We start from the raw sequence: 19,092 nt of genomic DNA on the forward strand, positions 1-19,092 counted from the left end.
AAAGAAAGAAGTGTTTTATTTAACGACGCAGTCAACACATTTTATTTACGGTTATATGGCGTCAGACATATAGTTAAGGACCACACAGATTTTGAGAGGAAACCCACTGTCGCCACTACATGGGCTACTAGCAGCAAGGGATCTTTTATTTGCGCTTCCCACAGGCAGGATAGCACAAACCATGGCCTTTGTTGAACCAGTTATGGATCACTGGTCGGTGCAAGTGGTTTACACCTACCCATTGAGCCTTGCGGAGCACTCACTCAGGGTTTGGAGTTGGTATCTGGATTAAAAATCCCATGCCTCGACTGGGATCCGAACCCAGTACCTACCAGCCTGTAGACCGATGGCCTGCCACGACGCCACCGAGGCCGGTCGTTATACAGGTGCCTGTTTATTAGAGGTGAATAATTATTCAGAATGGACTGTACACTTTACATTCTACTCATTCATTTCAATTTATTTCCGTGCTTATATCCAATTAAGGTTCAAGCACGCTGTCCTGGCCACACATCTCAGCTATCTGGGCTGTCTGTCCAGGACAGTGGATTAGTCAGGACAGTGGGTTAGTTGTTAGTTGGTTAGTGATTAGTGAGAGAGAAGAGAGTGTAGTGGCATTACCACCTACCCATTGAGCCATTAAGAACTCACCCTGGGTGGGAGCCGGTACCGGGATACAAACCCAGTACCTACCAGCCTGTAGTCCGATGGCTATACCACGACAGCACCCAGGCCAGTACACCATTATACACATTGTTTTGTTTTCATGAGAGCTGTGAACTGTGTCAGTTTATCATCACTGGTGTGGTACTATCAGATGATCACTACCACATGTGTAAATTAACTCACTGACCACCCCTCAGACTGGATGGTAAAACTAGCCTGGCTAAAATGCTTTGTAACCAAGGTGAATGCTTTTTAGTAATATTGCAACTGATGTTAGAATATCAGGCTAATAAATTGGAGAATCATAGATCTTTATTTTTAAAAAGGAGGATTTTTACGTCTTCTTGATTTGAAATTGAAGTAAATTGAAGTAAATGGTTACTTAAAATGTTCATATAAAACTTCAAGATAGTCCTTGTTCTGTTTGATTTGAAAACTATGTCATATGTGTTTGTATTCTGTTTTATTTTCCTTGGAAGTACATTCTCAAAACAGTCCAAGACAAACAGGTAAGGTTGCATCCCACCATTTATTTTTGCATGTATTTCAATGCATCTAAGTGACTTCTGTTTATAGGAAGTGTTTTACTTCACAACTACATGCAAACCAAATATAAAAAATTGAGTTATCCACCCTTATGCTGGGGCGGGATGTGGCCGAGTGGTAATGTGTTCGCTTGATGCGCAGTCGGTCTGGGATCGATCCCCCGCCGGTTGACCCATTGGCCTATTTCTCGTTCCAGCCAGTGCACCACAACTGGTATACCAAAGGCTGTGGTATGTGTTATCCTATCTGTGGAATGGTGCATATAAAAGATCCCTTGCTGCTAATCGAAAAGAGTAGCCCATGAAGTGACGATAGCAGGTTTCCTCTCTCAATATCTGTGTGGTCCTTAACCATATGTCCGACACCATATAACCGTACATAAAATGTGTTGAGTGCGTCGTTAAATAAAACATTTCCTTCCTTCCACCCTTATGCCAAAGAATCACCTCATTTTGTTGTTAAGTGGCATCATACTACTTTAACAGCTGTACACACTAGAATAATCTCATGCAGGGTACAGTGTATCATGCGAACCATTCTGTTCATAGTTAAAATCACACAAACTGCCAATTCATTACATGGTGAACCATTACATTGACATGTTTTGAAATTAAAAGCTGCAAACTTCAGAAAATAACTATTTTCAAAAAGTTTCTTTTGTTTAGTGACACCACTAGAGCACATTGACTTATTAATCGTTGGCCATAAATGTCAAACAATTGATAAATTTAACTTCAGAGGAAACCTGCTACATTTTTTAATAGCATCAAGGGATTTTTTATATGCACATACCACAGCCTTTGATATACCAGTTGTGGGGCACTAGTTGAGACAGAAAGAAAAAAAGCCTAATCAGAGAATGGGTCCACCACCAAGGAGATTCGATCACACGACCAAAGCACCTCAAACGAGCTCCCCTAACTAAGCTAGATCCTGCCCCATAACTATTTTCAATGCATCAAGGAAGGAAATATTTTATTTAATGATGCACTCAACACATTTTATTAATGGATATATGGCGTCGGACATATGGTTAAGGACCACACAGATTTTGAGGGAGGAAACCCACTATCGCCACTTTATGGGCTACTCTTTTCGATTAGCAGAAAGGGATCTTTTATATGCACCATCCCACAGACAGAATAACACATGCCATGGTCTTTGATATACCAGTCGTGGTGCACTAGCTGGAGCGAGAAATAGCCCAATGGGCCCGCCGACAGAGATCGATCCTAGGCGGACCGTGCATCAAGTGAACGCTTTACCCCTTATTTTCAATGCATCATTGAAATCATTGATTTGGTTATGCAAATAAAATGAACGTAACAGAACAGTTGATTACCTACATAAAAATCACATGAAGTAACTTTCGCTTACCTAAGATTTAAAAATAATGTCTCCTGTCATATTACATTTTATACATGGGTGAATCCAAGGGAGGAGACCAGGGGAACCTGACCTCTTTTTAACAGTTTATATTTTTCACAGAAGTGCCCTTTTCAAGGAGTTGGCCATGTGCCCTTTTATCCTTGGTCCCCTCCCTGAAATATTTTCTGTGTCCACCCTTGTATTTTGTATGTAACACAGGGCTTCTAGATTATGGTAGCCCCACTCCCATGGCTAATGATATTCAATGTTGGGCTAGTAAATAACTACTATTGCCATGCCCGATGGCTAGTGAAAGAAAAGTTGTCAAATACTGCATTTAAGTCTATTTTGTAAATAAATATCCTGAACCCACCCTGATCCCTCAATCTTAGTTTTTTAAAGCTCTATCTCCCTCTTTAGGTAGCATATCCGATTATTACTATTAGTAAACTTGTATTAATTAAAGAAGGGCTAATTAATTTTTAAGTGTGGCTAGTAAATTTTTAAAATCACAGATTCTTTGACTACTGGATTTTGTAAAAATTCTAGAAGCTCTATGTAATAATAACAACTGATTTTTAAACAGGGGTCTACATATATGTAGTGATAAAAATGACTGCTGCCCAGGCTGGAGGACGTTAGGTACCAGTGGAAAGTGTTTGTCTCGTAAGTATATGTATTTTGTTTCTTCTTTTCTTCTTTCCCTTTATCTTTGTGGAACTGTCCATTTTGTTCTCATTTAAGATTGTAAATATATAATTTTCTTACACACCCATTGGTGAGAACATTATTTGTTATTTTGTTAACACATACTAATATCACACATACATGTAATAACAATTTAAAGACATACTATTGGCTGCTCCTAGGTGATGACTAGGATGTCAATGCCATAAAAAGCATGATCAAATTGATTGATTAGTCATTCTAACGATCACAGGATAAAGCCGATATCTTAAGACAGTAACCAGTTATGTTCTATTTATCTTACAACTCTAATGGCCACTCATGTAATATTCTCTATTTGTTATTGCTGCCAATGTACTCTTCAAAAAAAAGTAGTGGAACCTGAAATATTAATGTTAATATCAATTATTAGACCGAACATACATTTTGACCACAGACATCCTAGTAAAGAACATTCATGTCTGTTTATCAACACACCGAAACACATTCCATAGTTTGCACATGCATCAGGCAGTTGTCCCAGTCTGTTGTCATTCTCGATTTTGAGGAAGGTCCATTAATCACTGTGGAACATTATTTCTGTCAATCTTTTTCATTTTGTTGATTCATACAGTTGTTATTGTTTTGTTTTGAGTTATTTTTATTGTCGTTACGATTTGTGACACCCAATAGACAATGTGTATTTTTGTGCTGGGATGTTGTTAAACTTCATTCATTCATTCAGTCATTCAGTCAGTTAGTCGGTCAGTCATTCATTTAGTCATTTATTCCATTATTCAATTTTATACCAAAATATCAATACAGAAGGATTTGACAGCTGGTTAAATACAGAACTTTTTTGGATAAATGAAATTTGTAGACTTTCAGCCTATATTTTACTGGGCCATTTATCGTAGATGAACAAACTGTCAAGCAACCCTGCCTTTATTTATTTCTTCCATCCATCCATCCATCCATCCATCCATCCATCCATCCATCCATCCATCCATCCATCCATCCATCCATCCATCCATCCATCCATCCATCCATTCATTCATTTTGCAGTTTATAGTGAATATTATTTTACTCAAGTAAAAACATTGCGATTTCTTCGTTGTGTTACAGCTATATGCAGTTTGGGTTGTGGATCTGGAAAATGTGTCGGACCCAACTCCTGCCTGTGTCCAGATGGACAGTTATCTCCCCTTTGTGAAAAGACCCAAACACACAACATTCCAGATCAATTTCTTCCACATAAAAAAGAAACTGATACCAAGTCATCTTCATCTTTTATTCAACAGAAGAATGAAGAAAAACCCCAACCGTTTTCATCTAGCTTCAAGAAGAATATTTTACAACTAAAAAACCTAAAAGATTTAAAAAGCTACCAAAACATGGATGATTTAAAAAGCTACCAGAACATGGATGATTTAAAAAGCTACCAAAACATGGATGATTTAAAAAGCTACCAGAACATGGATGATTTAAAAAGCTACCAAAACATGGATGATTTAAAAAGCTACCAGAACATGGATGATTTAAAAAGCTACCAAAACATGGATGATTTAAAAAGCTACCAGAACATGGATGATTTAAAAAGCTACCAAAACATGGATGATTTAAAAAGCTACCAGAACATGGATGATTTAAAAAGCTACCAGAACATGGATGATTTAAAAAGCTACCAGAACATTGAAGGCTTGAGGAAAACGTTTGATATTTCAGAGGAAAAGTCTTTGCAATATGAATACACTAATAAAGAGAAATTAGCTAAATCGTCTGGTGAGGTATTGGATGTGCAGAAAGATGGTGAATGGATATGTCGCGGTGACCTGTGCAACCAGCAGCTGGGTCAAGACTCTCCCACGACTCCATCATCGAAACCCATTGATGCTTCACAAGTGAAGTGTCCTTTTGGCTATCAGCGAGGTTTTATCGACGGGAAGATAATCTGCCAACAACTTCGGAAGAGCGTCCTGAAAAAGCTTCTTCGTAAAAAGAAATGTCCAAAGGGACAAAAAGCAGCCTTGACCTCTTATGGCATTGACTGTGTTGGCCCTGATGGAAAGAAAGTGTGTCCTAAAGGTCAAAGGTTAATTGAGAAGGTGGATGGTCAGTATTGTGAGTTGGTGACAACGGTGGCACCAGCTTGTGGTACAGGGTATGAACCAGTGAAGACATCAGATGGTATCAAATGTAAAAAATTGATTACCACAACTCCAATGATGATGACCTGTCTGGATGGACAGATTCTAATTGAAACAAAAGATGGACAAGCATGTGTTGATGTAACCATAGCAACAACACCCACAACACCAGCACCTACTACAGTCTTACCCACAACTACAACCACTGTTGCAACAACCACTACCACAGCAGCACCGACTACAACATCTACTACTACAGAACCCACTACAACAACCACCACCACTGCTGCAACAACCACAACCGAGGTCATTTGCCCTGCTGGTCTACGTCGTATACTAACTCCGGTAGGATTTGTTTGTCGCTACGTCGGACGTCCACCTACTACCACCACAGCACTCCCCACCTGTCCCCCAGGTAAGACTCTGACAAAGACCCGTGATGGACATGTTTGTGTGTCTGAACCACCAACAAGAGAACCCGACACCAGATGTCCATCAGGACAGATGCTGGTGAAAGAATCCCGAGGACTGCGCTGTAAGAGAATGCATGGTGATATTCCCAAGGAGTATCTCTGTCCTCCTGGATTGATACCCGTCAAGACAGACTCTGGAACTAAATGCAGGTACCACAAGAAGACAACTAGTGTGAAGAACATAGTTCATAGAGGATGTCCTTCAGGTCAGGTTCTGACTGTGTCTCAAGTGGGATTCCTCTGTAAGAAGGTTGTAGATGACTCTCACCCTGTTTGTCCTCGAGGACAGGTGGTTGTGCAGATCCATGGAGTCTTGCAGTGCATTAGAGAGTCTCAGTCGAAGCTGAAATGTGGGTCAGGACAAGTTCTGACTCGCACACAGAATGGCTTCTTCTGTCGACACAAGAAGTTCAATTTCAGAAGACACTGTTCAGATGGTGAAGTCTTAGTTGTGGAGAAGTCCGTCAGAGAATGTGTTAAGCTGGATAAAGGTACAAATCTCTGTGGACCACGTTACAAAGCTGTGATGACTGGAGATGGATTAGTGTGTAAATTGTTTCACTTAGAATTTGGCTGCCCCGTCGGGTATTATTTATCCCAAACAGGAGATTCTCCCGAGTGTTTGCCACTGAATCCACACCGAGAAAACTGTGATCCTGATCTAAGTGTGCCTTGTCCTACCAGTGATCCCATAATGCCTTGTGATAAAGGATACACATTAGTTAGTGTTGGGAGCACCCATGTTTGTGAGTTAAAGGAATATGTGAGTGTCGTCTGCCATGACAGTCCTAGTTCATCTGCAGCCAGGTGCTTCATCAAGTCTGTGAGACAGTGTAAGTCCACGGCGATTCAAGATGGCTGCCACCCTCAGTGTGCCAACGGTGGAACATGTATGGATGGTGTTTGTAGTTGTCCTCCAGGGGTCACTGGCAAAGCTTGTCAAAGTGGTAGGTAAATAAAAGTTTTTTTTTGTTTTGTTAATGATTAAAATGGAGATAAGACACACTATTAATCTTTAAGAACAGATTATTATTATCATTTGATATTGACTAAATCTTTATGCCATTCTTTTATACATATTAGGAGGGCAGGATTTATCTCAGTCGGTTGAGTGGTCACCTGAGATGCTTGCGTTTTTTCATGTTCTAACCAGTGCACCACAACTGGTCAAAGGCCGTGGTATGTGCTTTCCTTTCTGTGAGAAAGTGCATATAAAAGATGTCTTGCTGCTCATCACTGGCATAGCCAGAATTTTATGGGGGGAGCAGAGGGGCAACACACACTGTGTATGTATGATTTTATAAAATGTAATACAGTAAAACAAAAACAAAGAAGAAAAAAGGTCTGATTGGGGGAGGGGGCATTGCCCCTGTGGCTCCCTTGCCATGCCACTGCCGCTCACGATGTTGTGAAACAACATAAACTTTTAACTTTTGTACATATTAGGTGGGCCCATTGATTTTGTGTTTCTTACATTAACATACTGAAGTGTGTTAGTTAACAAATATTGAGTTATTAATGAATCTTCTCTTGCAGATATAAAGGAATGTGCTTGGTTGGCATCTATCAGTTTGTAATAAATTCTTTGTACATAATATAGTACCAGTGTGTGTACTCATGTTTTTCTGTTTCCTACACACACGTATAACATACGGAGGTGTGTTGGTTAACAAATATTGAATTATTAATGAATCTTCTGTTTCAGATATACACGACTGGTACATCAAAGGCTGTGGTATGTGCTATCCTGGGATGGTGCATATAAAAAAGCCCTTGCTGCTAATCGAAAAGCGTAGCCCATGAAGTGGCGACAGTGGGTTTCCTCCCTCAATATCTATGTGGTCCTTAACCATATTTCTGACACCATATAACCGTAAATAAAATGTGTTGAGTGTGTCATCAAAGGCTGTTGTATGTGCTATCCTGGGATGGTGCATATAAAAGATCCCTTGCTGCTAATCGAAAAGCTTAGCCCATGAAGTGGCGACAGTGGGTTTCCTCCTTCAATATCTATGTGGTCCTTAACTATATGTCTGACACCATATAACTGTAATAAAATGTGTTGAGTGCATCGTTAAATAAAACATTTCCTTCCTTGCAGATATAAATGAATGTGAGTGGTTGGTGTCTACATACTGTCAGTTTGATTGTCGGAACACGTTTGGTAGTTTTGAGTGCACTTGTCCTCACAGATCAACACTCAACTCAGATGGGCGAACTTGTAAAGGTGAAATATTACAGGATACGATATTTGACACAAACTGTCTGTCTGTCTGTCTGTCTGTCTCTTTCTCTCTCTCTCTCTCTCTCTCTCTCTCTCTCTCTCTCTCTCTCTCTCTCTCTCTCTCTCTCTCTCTCTCTCTCTTTTTCTCTCTCTCTTTCTCTCTTTGTCTCTCTCTCTGGGGGTGGGTCGTAGCCCAGTGGTACTGCGTTTGCTCGATGCACGGTCGGTGTGGAATCGATCCCCGTCAGTGGACCCATTGGGCTATTTCTCATTCCAGCCAGTGCACCACGACTGGTATATCAAAGGCCGTGGTATGTACTATCCTGTCTGTGGGATGGTGCATATAAAAGATCCCTTGCTGTTAATTGGAAAGAGTAGCTCATGAAGTGGCGACAGCGGGGTTTCCTCTGCATGGTCCTTAACCATATGTCTGACGCCATATAACCATAAATAAAATGTGTTGAGTGCATCATTAAATAAAACATTGCTTTCTTTTTTTTCCCATATACCAGCCCTATTTCTATCTGGACATATAAAGATATTCAATATTTGGCAATTTAACCTGCTTTGTTGGGTTATTTTGGAATTGTTAACAAAAAGAAAAAAAATTTCAAAATTTTCTTCAGATATCGAGTGTGTTGAGTGCATTGTTAAATAAAACATGTCTTTCTTCTCTCTCTCTCTCTCTCTCTCTCTCTCTCTCTCTCTCTCTCTCTCTCTCTCTCTCTCTCTCTCTCTCTCTCTCTCTATCTCTCTCTCTCTCTCTAACAATCTATACATTACTGTTAATTTAAAGAAATATTGTAGCTAATTACGGTACACATTAAATATGAATCAATCATCACAATTAAGACAAACAGAAATGCAAAGTCCTTGAATTAATTTCAACTTGACTGCCTCTATTTCAGTAATCCAGTGTATCCCAGAATGCATGAATGGTGGAGAATGTCACGATGGAACCTGCCTATGTCCGCCAGGATTCACAGGCTCAGTCTGTCAGGACGGTAAGCTATGATAAACATAAAGTAAGAAAGGAAAGGAATGTTAAAATTAAGTTTAAAATTACTCAAATAGCTCCTTAAGTTAACTTTCGATGAACCTTTCCAAATCGTGTGCCAAATTACCTGACAAAAACTGCACAATTTTTAATATTTTGGACTTAATCCTACAGGACATTCAAAATTCAATAGCATCACAAATGCCTCAGTCGGGCTGCTGGTGATCTCTTGCACTTGCCAGTGTGGGCAGTCCCTTCTCCCACCCACCCCAACCTCTTTCCTGTCCTAGGAGGACCACCACTCCCCTAGGAGATACAATGTATGTAGCAGGATGTTTCATCCCTCCTGCACCATCTGTAGGAGGACCACCACTCCCCTAGGAGATACAAAGTATGTAGCAGGATGTTTCATCCCTCCTGCACCATCTGTAGGAGGACAGCCACTCCCCTAGGAGATACAATGTATGTAGCAGGATGTTTCATCCCTCCTGCACCATCTGTAGGAGGACAATGTATGTAGCCACTCCCCTAGGAGATACAATGTATGTAGCAGGATGTTTCATCCCTCCTGCACCATCTGTAGGAGGACCACCACTCCCCTAGGAGATACATTGTATGTAGCAGGATGTTTCATCCCTCCTGCACCATCTGTAGGAGGACCACCACTCCCCTAGGAGATACAATGTATGTAGCAGGATGTTTCATCCCTCCTGCACCATCTGTAGGAGGACAGCCACTCCCTAGGAGATACAAAGTATGTAGCAGGATGTTGCATCCCTCCTGCACCATCTGTAGGAGGACAGCCACTCCCCTAGGAGATACAAAGTATGTAGCAGGATGTTGCATCCCTCCTGCACCATCTGTAGGAGGACAGCCACTCCCCTAGGAGATACAAAGTATGTAGCAGGATGCTTCATCCCTCCTGCACCATCTGTAGGACCACCACTCCCTTAGGAGATACAATGTATGTAGCAGGATGTTTCATCCCTCCTACACCATCTGTAGGAGGACAGCCACTCCCTAGGAGATACAAAGTATGTAGCAGGATGTTGCATCCCTCCTGCACCATCTGTAGGAGGACAGCCACTCCCCTAGGAGATACAAAGTATGTAGCAGGATGTTTCATCCCTCCTGCACCATCTGTAGGACCACCACTCCCTTAGGAGATACAAAGTATGTAGCAGGATGTTTCATCCCTCCTGCACCATCTGTAGGAGGACAGCCACTCCCCTAGGAGATACAAAGTATGTAGCAGGATGTTTCATCCCTCCTGCACCATCTGTAGGAGGACAGCCACTCCCCTAGGAGATACAAAGTATGTAGCAGGATGTTGCATCCCTCCTGCACCATCTGTAGGACCACCACTCCCTTAGGAGATACAATGTATGTAGCAGGATGTTTCATCCCTCCTGCACCATCTGTAGGAGGACAGCCACTCCCCTAGGAAATACAAAGTATGTAGCAGGATGTTTCATCCCTCCTGCACCATCTGTAGGAGGACAGCCACTCCCTTAGGAGATACAAAGTATGTAGCAGGATGTTTCATCCCTCCTGCACCATCTGTAGGACCACCACTCCCTTAGGAGATACAATGTATGTAGCAGGATGTTTCATCCCTCCTGCACCATCTGTAGGAGGACAGCCACTCCCCTAGGAGATACAAAGTATGTAGCAGGATGTTTCATCCCTCCTGCACCATCTGTAGGAGGACAGCCACTCCCTTAGGAGATACAAAGTATGTAGCAGGATGTTTCATCCCTCCTGCACCATCTGTAGGACCACCACTCCCTTAGGAGATACAATGTATGTAGCAGGATGTTGTCCCACCACATCCCTCCTGCACCATCTGTAGGAGGACCGCCACTCCCCTAGGAGATACAATGTATGTAGCAGGATGTTGCATCCCTCCTGCACCATCTGTAGGAGGACTGCCACTCCCTAGGAGATACAATGTATGTAGCAGGATGTTTCATCCCTCCTGCACCATCTGTAGGAGGACTGCCACTCCCCTAGGAGATACAATGTATGTAGCAGGATGTTGCATCCCTCCTGCACCATCTGTAGGAGGACCGCCACTCCCCTAGGAGATACAATGTATGTAGCAGGATGTTTCATCCCTCCTGCACCATCTGTAGGAGGACCATCCACTCCCCCCTAGGAGATAGTGTATGTAGCAGGATGTTTCATCCCTCCTGCACCATCTGTAGGAGGACCGCCACTCCCCTAGGAGATACAATGTATGTAGCAGGATGCTTCATCCCTCCTGCACCATCTGTAGGAGGACCACCACTCCCCTAGGAGATACAATGTATGTAGCAGGATGCTTCATCCCTCCTGCACCATCTGTAGGAGGACCACCACTCCCCTAGGAGATACAAAGTATGTAGCAGGATGTTGCATCCCTCCTGCACCATCTGTAGGAGAACCGCCACTCCCCTAGGAGATACAATGTATGTAGCAGGATGTTGCATCCCTCCTGCACCATCTGTAGGAGAACCGCTACTCCCCTAGGAGATGCAATGTATGTAGCAGGATGTTGCATCCCTCCTGCACCATCTGTAGGAGGATTGCCACTCCCAAGATACATACTGAAGTGTGTTAGTTAACAAATATTGAGTAATTAATTAATCTTCTCTTGCAGATATAAATCCATCCCTAAAAGAGTTGTATTGCTTGTAATTATAAAAAAAAAAAAATCATTATTGTTTATGATGACAACAAAAATTAGTATAACACTGCTTTTCTATGTTATGCAATTTTATAGACTTTGTGACTGTTGTACACAAATAAATTCATAATAAATGCCAAACATTGTTTGTAAACCCAAGACAGATTTAAAGAGTACACCTGAAACAGATTTAAAGATGAGTATAGCAACATTCCTTCCTTTCTTCCCATTACATTTTATAATACGTGTCTTATAATAAATAAATGTTCACAGATCCATGTAGATGAGTATAGCAACATTCCTTCCTTTCTTCCCATTACAGTTTATAATACGTGTCTTATAATAAATAAATGTTTACAGATGTGAATGAGTACAGCATCATTCCTTCCTTCGTTCCCATTACATTTTATAATACGTGTCTTATAATAAATAAATGTTCACAGATCCATGTAGATGAGTATAGCAACATTCCTTCCTTTCTTCCCATTACAGTTTATAATACGTGTCTTATAATAAATATACTACTCAAAAGAATTTAATGGTCAAAAATTTATAACCAAATAAGTTTCAGAGTGTATTAGATTGATGATGTAAACTACACCAAATTTTTTATTTATTGTTCCATATTTACAAAAAAACACAAATAAACGTCACTGTATACAAGAAAGTCACATGACATGCTGTCAAAGTTGAAGGTTGTCAAACATGGATTTTACACATTAGAACATTCGTTTAATAGTGTGTGAATCCACCCCTGGCGCAAATACACTCGACACATCGTTGGCTCATGCTGTTGATCAGACGTCTGAAGAACTCTTGGGGAATGGCCTGCCACTCTGCCATAAGAATTTGACCCAGATCATGAAGGTTGGCTGGAGGGGCATGGTTATCCCGAACTATCCTGCCTAATTCGTCCCAGGCGTTCTCTATTGGGGCCAAGTCAGGCGAATATGCTGGCCAATCCATCCTGGCGATACCTTGTTGTCTGAGAAAGTCCGTTACCACCCTGGTGCGGTGGGGTCTGGCATTGTCATCCTGCAGAACTGCCCCGCCGCCAATCTGCTGAAGGCCTGGGAGAACCAACGGCCGGATAATCTCATTCAGATAGCGGATTCCATTCAGATTGCCATCCACCACATAGAGGGGGGTCCTGTGGTGGATAGAGATGCCGCCCCACACCATGACGCTGCCACCACCGAACCGGTGACGTTGTCTAATGTTAACGTCAGCGAAGCGCTCCCCAGGACGTCTGTAGACACGAACCCGACCGTCGTTGAACTGGAGACTAAACCTGGACTCATCAGTGAACATCACTCGACCCCACTGAACACGTTGCCACCGCAGATGAAGCGTGCACCAGTGACGTCTGGCCGTTCAGTGACGTGGTAGGAGTGGTAGTCGAACAGCCTGGCGACGGCAGCGTAGATTATTGGCTCTCAGACGATTGCGTATGGTTTGATCAGACACTCGAGTTCCAGTCGCAGTCCGCAGATTGTCACGTAATCGGCATGCAGTGGTTGTGCGTTGACGTAGAGCCATATTGGTGATGTAGCGGTCCTCTCTATTTGTAGTGCTTCGGGGTCTTCCCGAACGTGGACGATTTCTAACAGAATTCGTTGCTTGGTACCGTTGCCACAGTTGGCCAATGACACTCTGACTGACACCAAGTCTCAGAGCAACATTTCTTTGCGTATTGCCATCCTGAAGCCAAGCAATAGCCCTTCCTCGATCTTCGATAGTCAGTTGACGTCGTACCATTGTCGAATTTGGAGTGTGCACCGTACACGAACTCAAGCTCCAATTATATGGAAATTCAGCATTGGGAACATGGAATACATGTGCAAAGCGTGCAAATGAAGCGCTTTGTGAAAAAGCAAGTTATGGGCACTTAGCAGACCTTTCTCTTTCGCCCTAATTTACGTGCAAATGTAAGCATGTTTTCGCCATTAGAACTAGTCGACAGTGTCAATGACAGTGGATTTTAATTCATTTATGGGTTGCTTAGACCCACTTTCGTCAACATGGAACAATACCATGTGTGACATTATGGTCTAGCTAATATAATTGACATTCAGAAAATAATGTCGAAAATATCGTCTGACCCTTAAATTCTTTTGCATGTTCACAGATCCATGTAGATGAGTATAGCAACATTCCTTCCTTTCTTCCCATTACATTTTATAATACGTGTCTTATAATAAATAAATGTTCACAGATCCATGTAGATGAGTATAGCAACATTCCTTCCTTTCTTCCCATTACAGTTTATAATACGTGTCTTATAATAAATAAATGTTCACAGATCCATGTAGATGAGTATAGCAACATTCCTTCCTTTCTTCCCATTACATTTTATAATACATGTCTTATAATAAATAAATGTTCACAGATCCATGTAGATGAGTATAGCAACATTCCTTCCTTCGTTCCCATTACATTTTATAATACATGTCTTATAATAAATAAATGTTCACAGATCCATGGAGATGAGTATAGCAACATTCCTTCCTTTCTTCCCATTACATTTTATAATACATGTCTTATAATAAATAAATGTTCACAGATCCATGTAGATGAGTATAGCAACATTCCTTCCTTTCTTCCCATTACAGTTTATAATACATGTCTTATAATAAATAAATGTTCACAGATCCATGGAGATGAGTATAGCAACATTCCTTTCTTTCTTCCCATTACATTTTATAATACGTGTCTTATAATAAATAAATGTTCACAGATCCATGTAGATGAGTATAGCAACATTCCTTTCTTTCTTCCCATTACATTTTATAATACGTGTCTTATAATAAATAAATGTTTACAGATCCATGGAGATGAGTATAGCAACATTCCTTTCTTTCTTCCCATTACATTTTATAATACATGCCGTATAATAAATAAATGTTTACAGATCCATGGAGATGAGTATAGCAACATTCCTTTCTTTCTTCCCATTACATTTTATAATACGTGTCTTATAATAAATAAATGTTCACAGATCCATGTAGATGAGTATAGCAACATTCCTTTCTTTCTTCCCATTACATTTTATAATACGTGTCTTATAATAAATAAATGTTTACAGATCCATGGAGATGAGTATAGCAACATTCCTTTCTTTCTTCCCATTACATTTTATAATACGTGTCTTATAATAAATACATGTTTACAGATCCATGGAGATGAGTATAGCAACATTCCTTCCTTTCTTCCCATTACATTTTATAATACGTGTCTTATAATAAATAAATGTTCACAGATCCATGGAGATGAGTATAGCAACATTCCTTTCTTTCTTCCCATTACATTTTATAATACGTGTCTTATAATAAATAAATGTTCACAGATCCATGTAGATGAGTATAGCAACATTCCTTCCTTTCTTCCCATTACATTTTATAATACGTGTCTTATAATAAATAAATGTTCACAGATCCATGTAGATGAGTATAGCAACATTCCTTCCTTTCTTCCCATTACATTTTATAATACGTGTCTTATAATAAATAAATGTTCACAGATCCATGTAGATGAGTATAGCAACATTCCTTCCTTTCTTCCCATTACAGTTTATAATACATGTCTTATAATAAATAAATGTTCACAGATCCATGTAGATGAGTATAGCAACATTCCTTCCTTTCTTCCCATTACATTTTATAATACGTGTCTTATAATAAATAAATGTTCACAGATCCATGTAGATGAGTATAGCAACATTCCTTCCTTTCTTCCCATTACATTTTATAATACGTGTCTTATAATAAATAAATGTTTACAGATGTGAATGAGTACAGCATCATTCCTTCCTTCGTTCCCATTACATTTTATAATACATGTCTTTGAGAATTTTTTTTTTTTACAGATGTGGATGAGTGCAGTGTGTCGAACATGTGTGAACATTACTGTCGGAACACGTACGGAAGTTTCGCGTGTCTCTGTCCTCCAGGGTCCAGATTAGCTGCTGACCACCGTTCCTGTCAAAGTAAGTCTTAAAGGGACAGATCCTAGTTTTTAAATACTAAGCCATATTTTTCACCTAGACCCTAGTTTCAACCCGTAAAAATGCATAATAAGTTTAGTTAATGTACAAACCTGTAACAAATTTGGATACAACAGAGTGAAACAAGAATCTGTGACGTTGAAATACCCTTAAAAGTAGACTAAAATGCAACTCCATAATCATGACTTCTCAGACGCATGTGTGTTTTTAAAAATATGAAAAATACATTTTGTGGTATTAGAAACACCAGGATGACCAGATGCACATCGGTTGTACGAAAATGGATAATCTAAACAATAAAATAGAAGTAATGTATGATTTCAGTGATCATAAATGGCTCTAATAGTGAAAAATATGCTGTAGTGTTTAAAAACTAGAGTCTGTCCCTTTGTCCCTGTCTTGGACGGAGGAGCTGGCTTAGGCAGACACCTGCACCCATGACAGGCATGCGCTACAACAGCTTGTTCTGAATGTGCACATAAAACCCTACGACCTATGACCTATGTAAATATATGTAATGCTTATCTATACACAACCTCATCACATCCCCAGTCATTACAATGTTATTTGTCTTCATAGTTTGGCAATAAATATAAGACAAAAAATTATCTGTTAAAGCACAAAATAACAAAATAATAATTAAAAATATTAAATAAATATTGAAAAAAAAAACCCAACCAAAAACCAATTAAATACAAAATAAATAAATACATACAAAATGTTTGCCACCAAATAACAGGCAAGTAGTATTGCCTAAGCCAGAGGTGGATCCAATGTGGTGGTGGTGGTGGGGGGTGGGTTCCAGGAGATCCATCAAGTGCCCCATTTTTCTCCATTTTGGTGGAGATGGAGGGTGGGGTGAGGCATGCCCTTTTAACAAGTTTGTTCATGTGCCCTTTTGCTGTTAGTTACCCCCTCTATAATATATTTCCTGGATTCACCCCTGGCTTTAATGCTAAGCGTTTATTAACTAACAAGGATGTTTATTTTTCAGATACGACATGCCAGCCTTCGTGTAGATATGGTGGTCGATGTCTCAACAGGAGATGTATTTGTCCAAGACAGTTCACCGGCATCATCTGTCAACTTGGTAATTATACAGACAAACTGTATCTATCTGTTATGATGTCATTGTTTAATGACATCATTAACCCCTGAGTCACCTCATATTGTTTAACATCAGGTCCAAAGGTAGACACATGACAGTATGAAAATATACTGACGTGCAAAAGAAATTTTACAAGGCTTGAAATTGTATTATAGAAAAACAGCAAACGGTATGGTAGGATATGAAAGTATCATGAAGTTCAACATCTAAACGTCACAATGCACTTTGTGATATATGCAAAGTGTTTGTAAAGTGGGAAGTGCTCGCCTGATATAAAATCTATCTAGGATCAATTCCTGTTGGTGTGCCCATTGGGCTATTTCTCGATCCAACCAGTGCTCCACAACTGGTGTACCAAAGGCCATGGAATGTACTATCCTATCTGTGGGATGGTGCATATAAAAGATCTCTTGCTGCTAATCAAAAAAGAGTAGCCTATGAAGTGGCACCAGTGGGATTCCTCTCTCAATATCTGTGTGGTCCTTAACCATATATCCTACGCCATATAACTGGAAATAAAATGTGTTGAGTCCGTCATTAAATGAAAATGTCCTTTCTTCCTTCCTTCTAAATTGGTTATTCTTGGTAGCAACAATATTGATCAAATTATTCAAATTCTATGCATGTAAAGTTTGTTTTGGATGTCAGTATACCTCTAAAGGCACCACACCACTATTTGTCATGTCATTACACGCTGTAACAGTGCAATATACTGAAGTCTGGTTAATGAAATACTAGTAGTTCTTCATTAAACAAAATTATATAAAATACTGAAATGCCTTTTCCAATCTTTCTTTGCCGATTACCTACAAGAAGGGTAACCTGTAGTATTTAAATAACCCACTGGTTTGAAACTACATGTTTATTACTAAATGATAACCTTGCAAGTTGTATACTGCCACTTATATAACAGCAAACTGAGGCAATACTTTGGAATAAGGATGAATAATTCAAAATTTCGTCGTCAACCTTTGTTGATTTTTTGTGGAAGTTACAAAGCAAATACACTTCCTAAAAATAGCAGTAACATAGCCCTTATAACAGTCCTCTTGTTCAAGGAATATATACACAACAAAAGTTTAGCAAATATCTTTTATGACGTCAAAATTTACGATGGTTGAATAAACTTAAAAGAAAACCAGGTCCTCCTATTGGCTAAGACAGAGAGAAACAGAGAAAGGTAGAGAGCGGGAGGGTGAGAGAGAGAGAGAGAGATGAAGAGAGACAGACAGACGGTTTGTGTCAAATACTGTATCCTGTAATATTTCACCTTTACAAGTTTGCCTATCTGAGTTGGCTAAGGTTGATGAGTTTATCTTGTTTGTAAATGGTAAACATTTCAGATATGAATACCAATTAATAAAAATAGGTTATTTTATAAATGTTATGCCATTTCTTTTAACATTAGCTCAACTTTCGTTGTTGAGTATATATTCTGACAGAAATTTGATTGCTATGCATGCTGAAGTAAATGGTGGTGTGTAACCTTAACTACAACCATGAACAAGTATCTGACATTGTCTCAGTAAGAAGTGAAGAGAAAAGCATCATCACCGATAGTGTTACTTTCATTTCAGATGTGAATGAATGTTACCAAGGCAACCATGAATGCAGCCATTCGTGTCAAAATGTGATTGGCTCATACCGATGTTCCTGTCCAAGTAGGATGGTTCTTGGAACAGACAAAAAGACTTGTCATGCATTCAGAAGAAACTTATAAAATATTCCCTTTAACAATAAATTTAATACTAAAGTTTCTGTTGTTTAATATTACCACCGATTAATTAGTGATCAATTACTGAATGTTAACATTTGGTAATTCCATCATATTGTTTTTAAGAAAACCGTCTACATTTTCCCCCATTAGCAGCTGGGATCTTTTATATGCACTTCCCCACAGGCAGGAGCTTCTACTCATGTTTTAAATACTTTCTTACTGACAGGACAGTACAGTGAAAGCGGTCTAAATCAGACCCAGAACAAACCGAAATCTTGTTAAAACCGGCCATTTTTTTCTCATGATCCCAAATGTTATAAATTGTAAAACGCAACCCCTCTAAACACCAGATCCTGTCTAAATCAGATAAATATTAGGTCCCTGACATGATGCAGTTCAGAATGGTTTCACTGTACATCAAGTTATACTAGTATCACACTCTATCTATAGTCCATCCCACAGGGAACACTTTTTTTTCATGCTATGGAATTTGTAAATTGCAAAAACAA

General features: G+C 39.8%; 1 protein-coding gene across 1 annotated transcript; it reads left to right on the plus strand.

The window, feature by feature from the left end:
- Nucleotides 1-4,629: 4,629 nt before the first annotated feature.
- Nucleotides 4,630-18,613, plus strand: LOC121386795 (neurogenic locus Notch protein-like). Its single transcript, XM_041517810.1, has 6 exons — nt 4,630-6,813; nt 7,968-8,093; nt 8,999-9,094; nt 15,621-15,740; nt 16,753-16,848; nt 18,444-18,613. The coding sequence occupies exons 1-6, from the start codon at nt 4,641-4,643 to the stop codon at nt 18,584-18,586; spliced, it is 2,754 nt and encodes a 917-aa protein (XP_041373744.1). The 5' UTR covers nt 4,630-4,640; the 3' UTR covers nt 18,587-18,613.
- Nucleotides 18,614-19,092: the final 479 nt, after the last annotated feature.

This window comes from Gigantopelta aegis, chromosome 12 (assembly GCF_016097555.1).
Source record: "Gigantopelta aegis isolate Gae_Host chromosome 12, Gae_host_genome, whole genome shotgun sequence".
NCBI lineage: Eukaryota > Metazoa > Mollusca > Gastropoda > Neomphalida > Peltospiridae > Gigantopelta > Gigantopelta aegis.

Coding starts and splice junctions, on each gene's coding strand:
- LOC121386795 (XM_041517810.1), top strand. CDS start 4,641: ATGGATGATTTAAAAAGCTACCAGAACATGGATGATTTAAAAAGCTAC. Junction 6,814..7,967: donor TGGCAAAGCTTGTCAAAGTG/GTAGGTAAATAA, acceptor CCTTCCTTGCAG/ATATAAATGAATGTGAGTGG. Junction 15,741..16,752: donor TGACCACCGTTCCTGTCAAA/GTAAGTCTTAAA, acceptor TTTATTTTTCAG/ATACGACATGCCAGCCTTCG.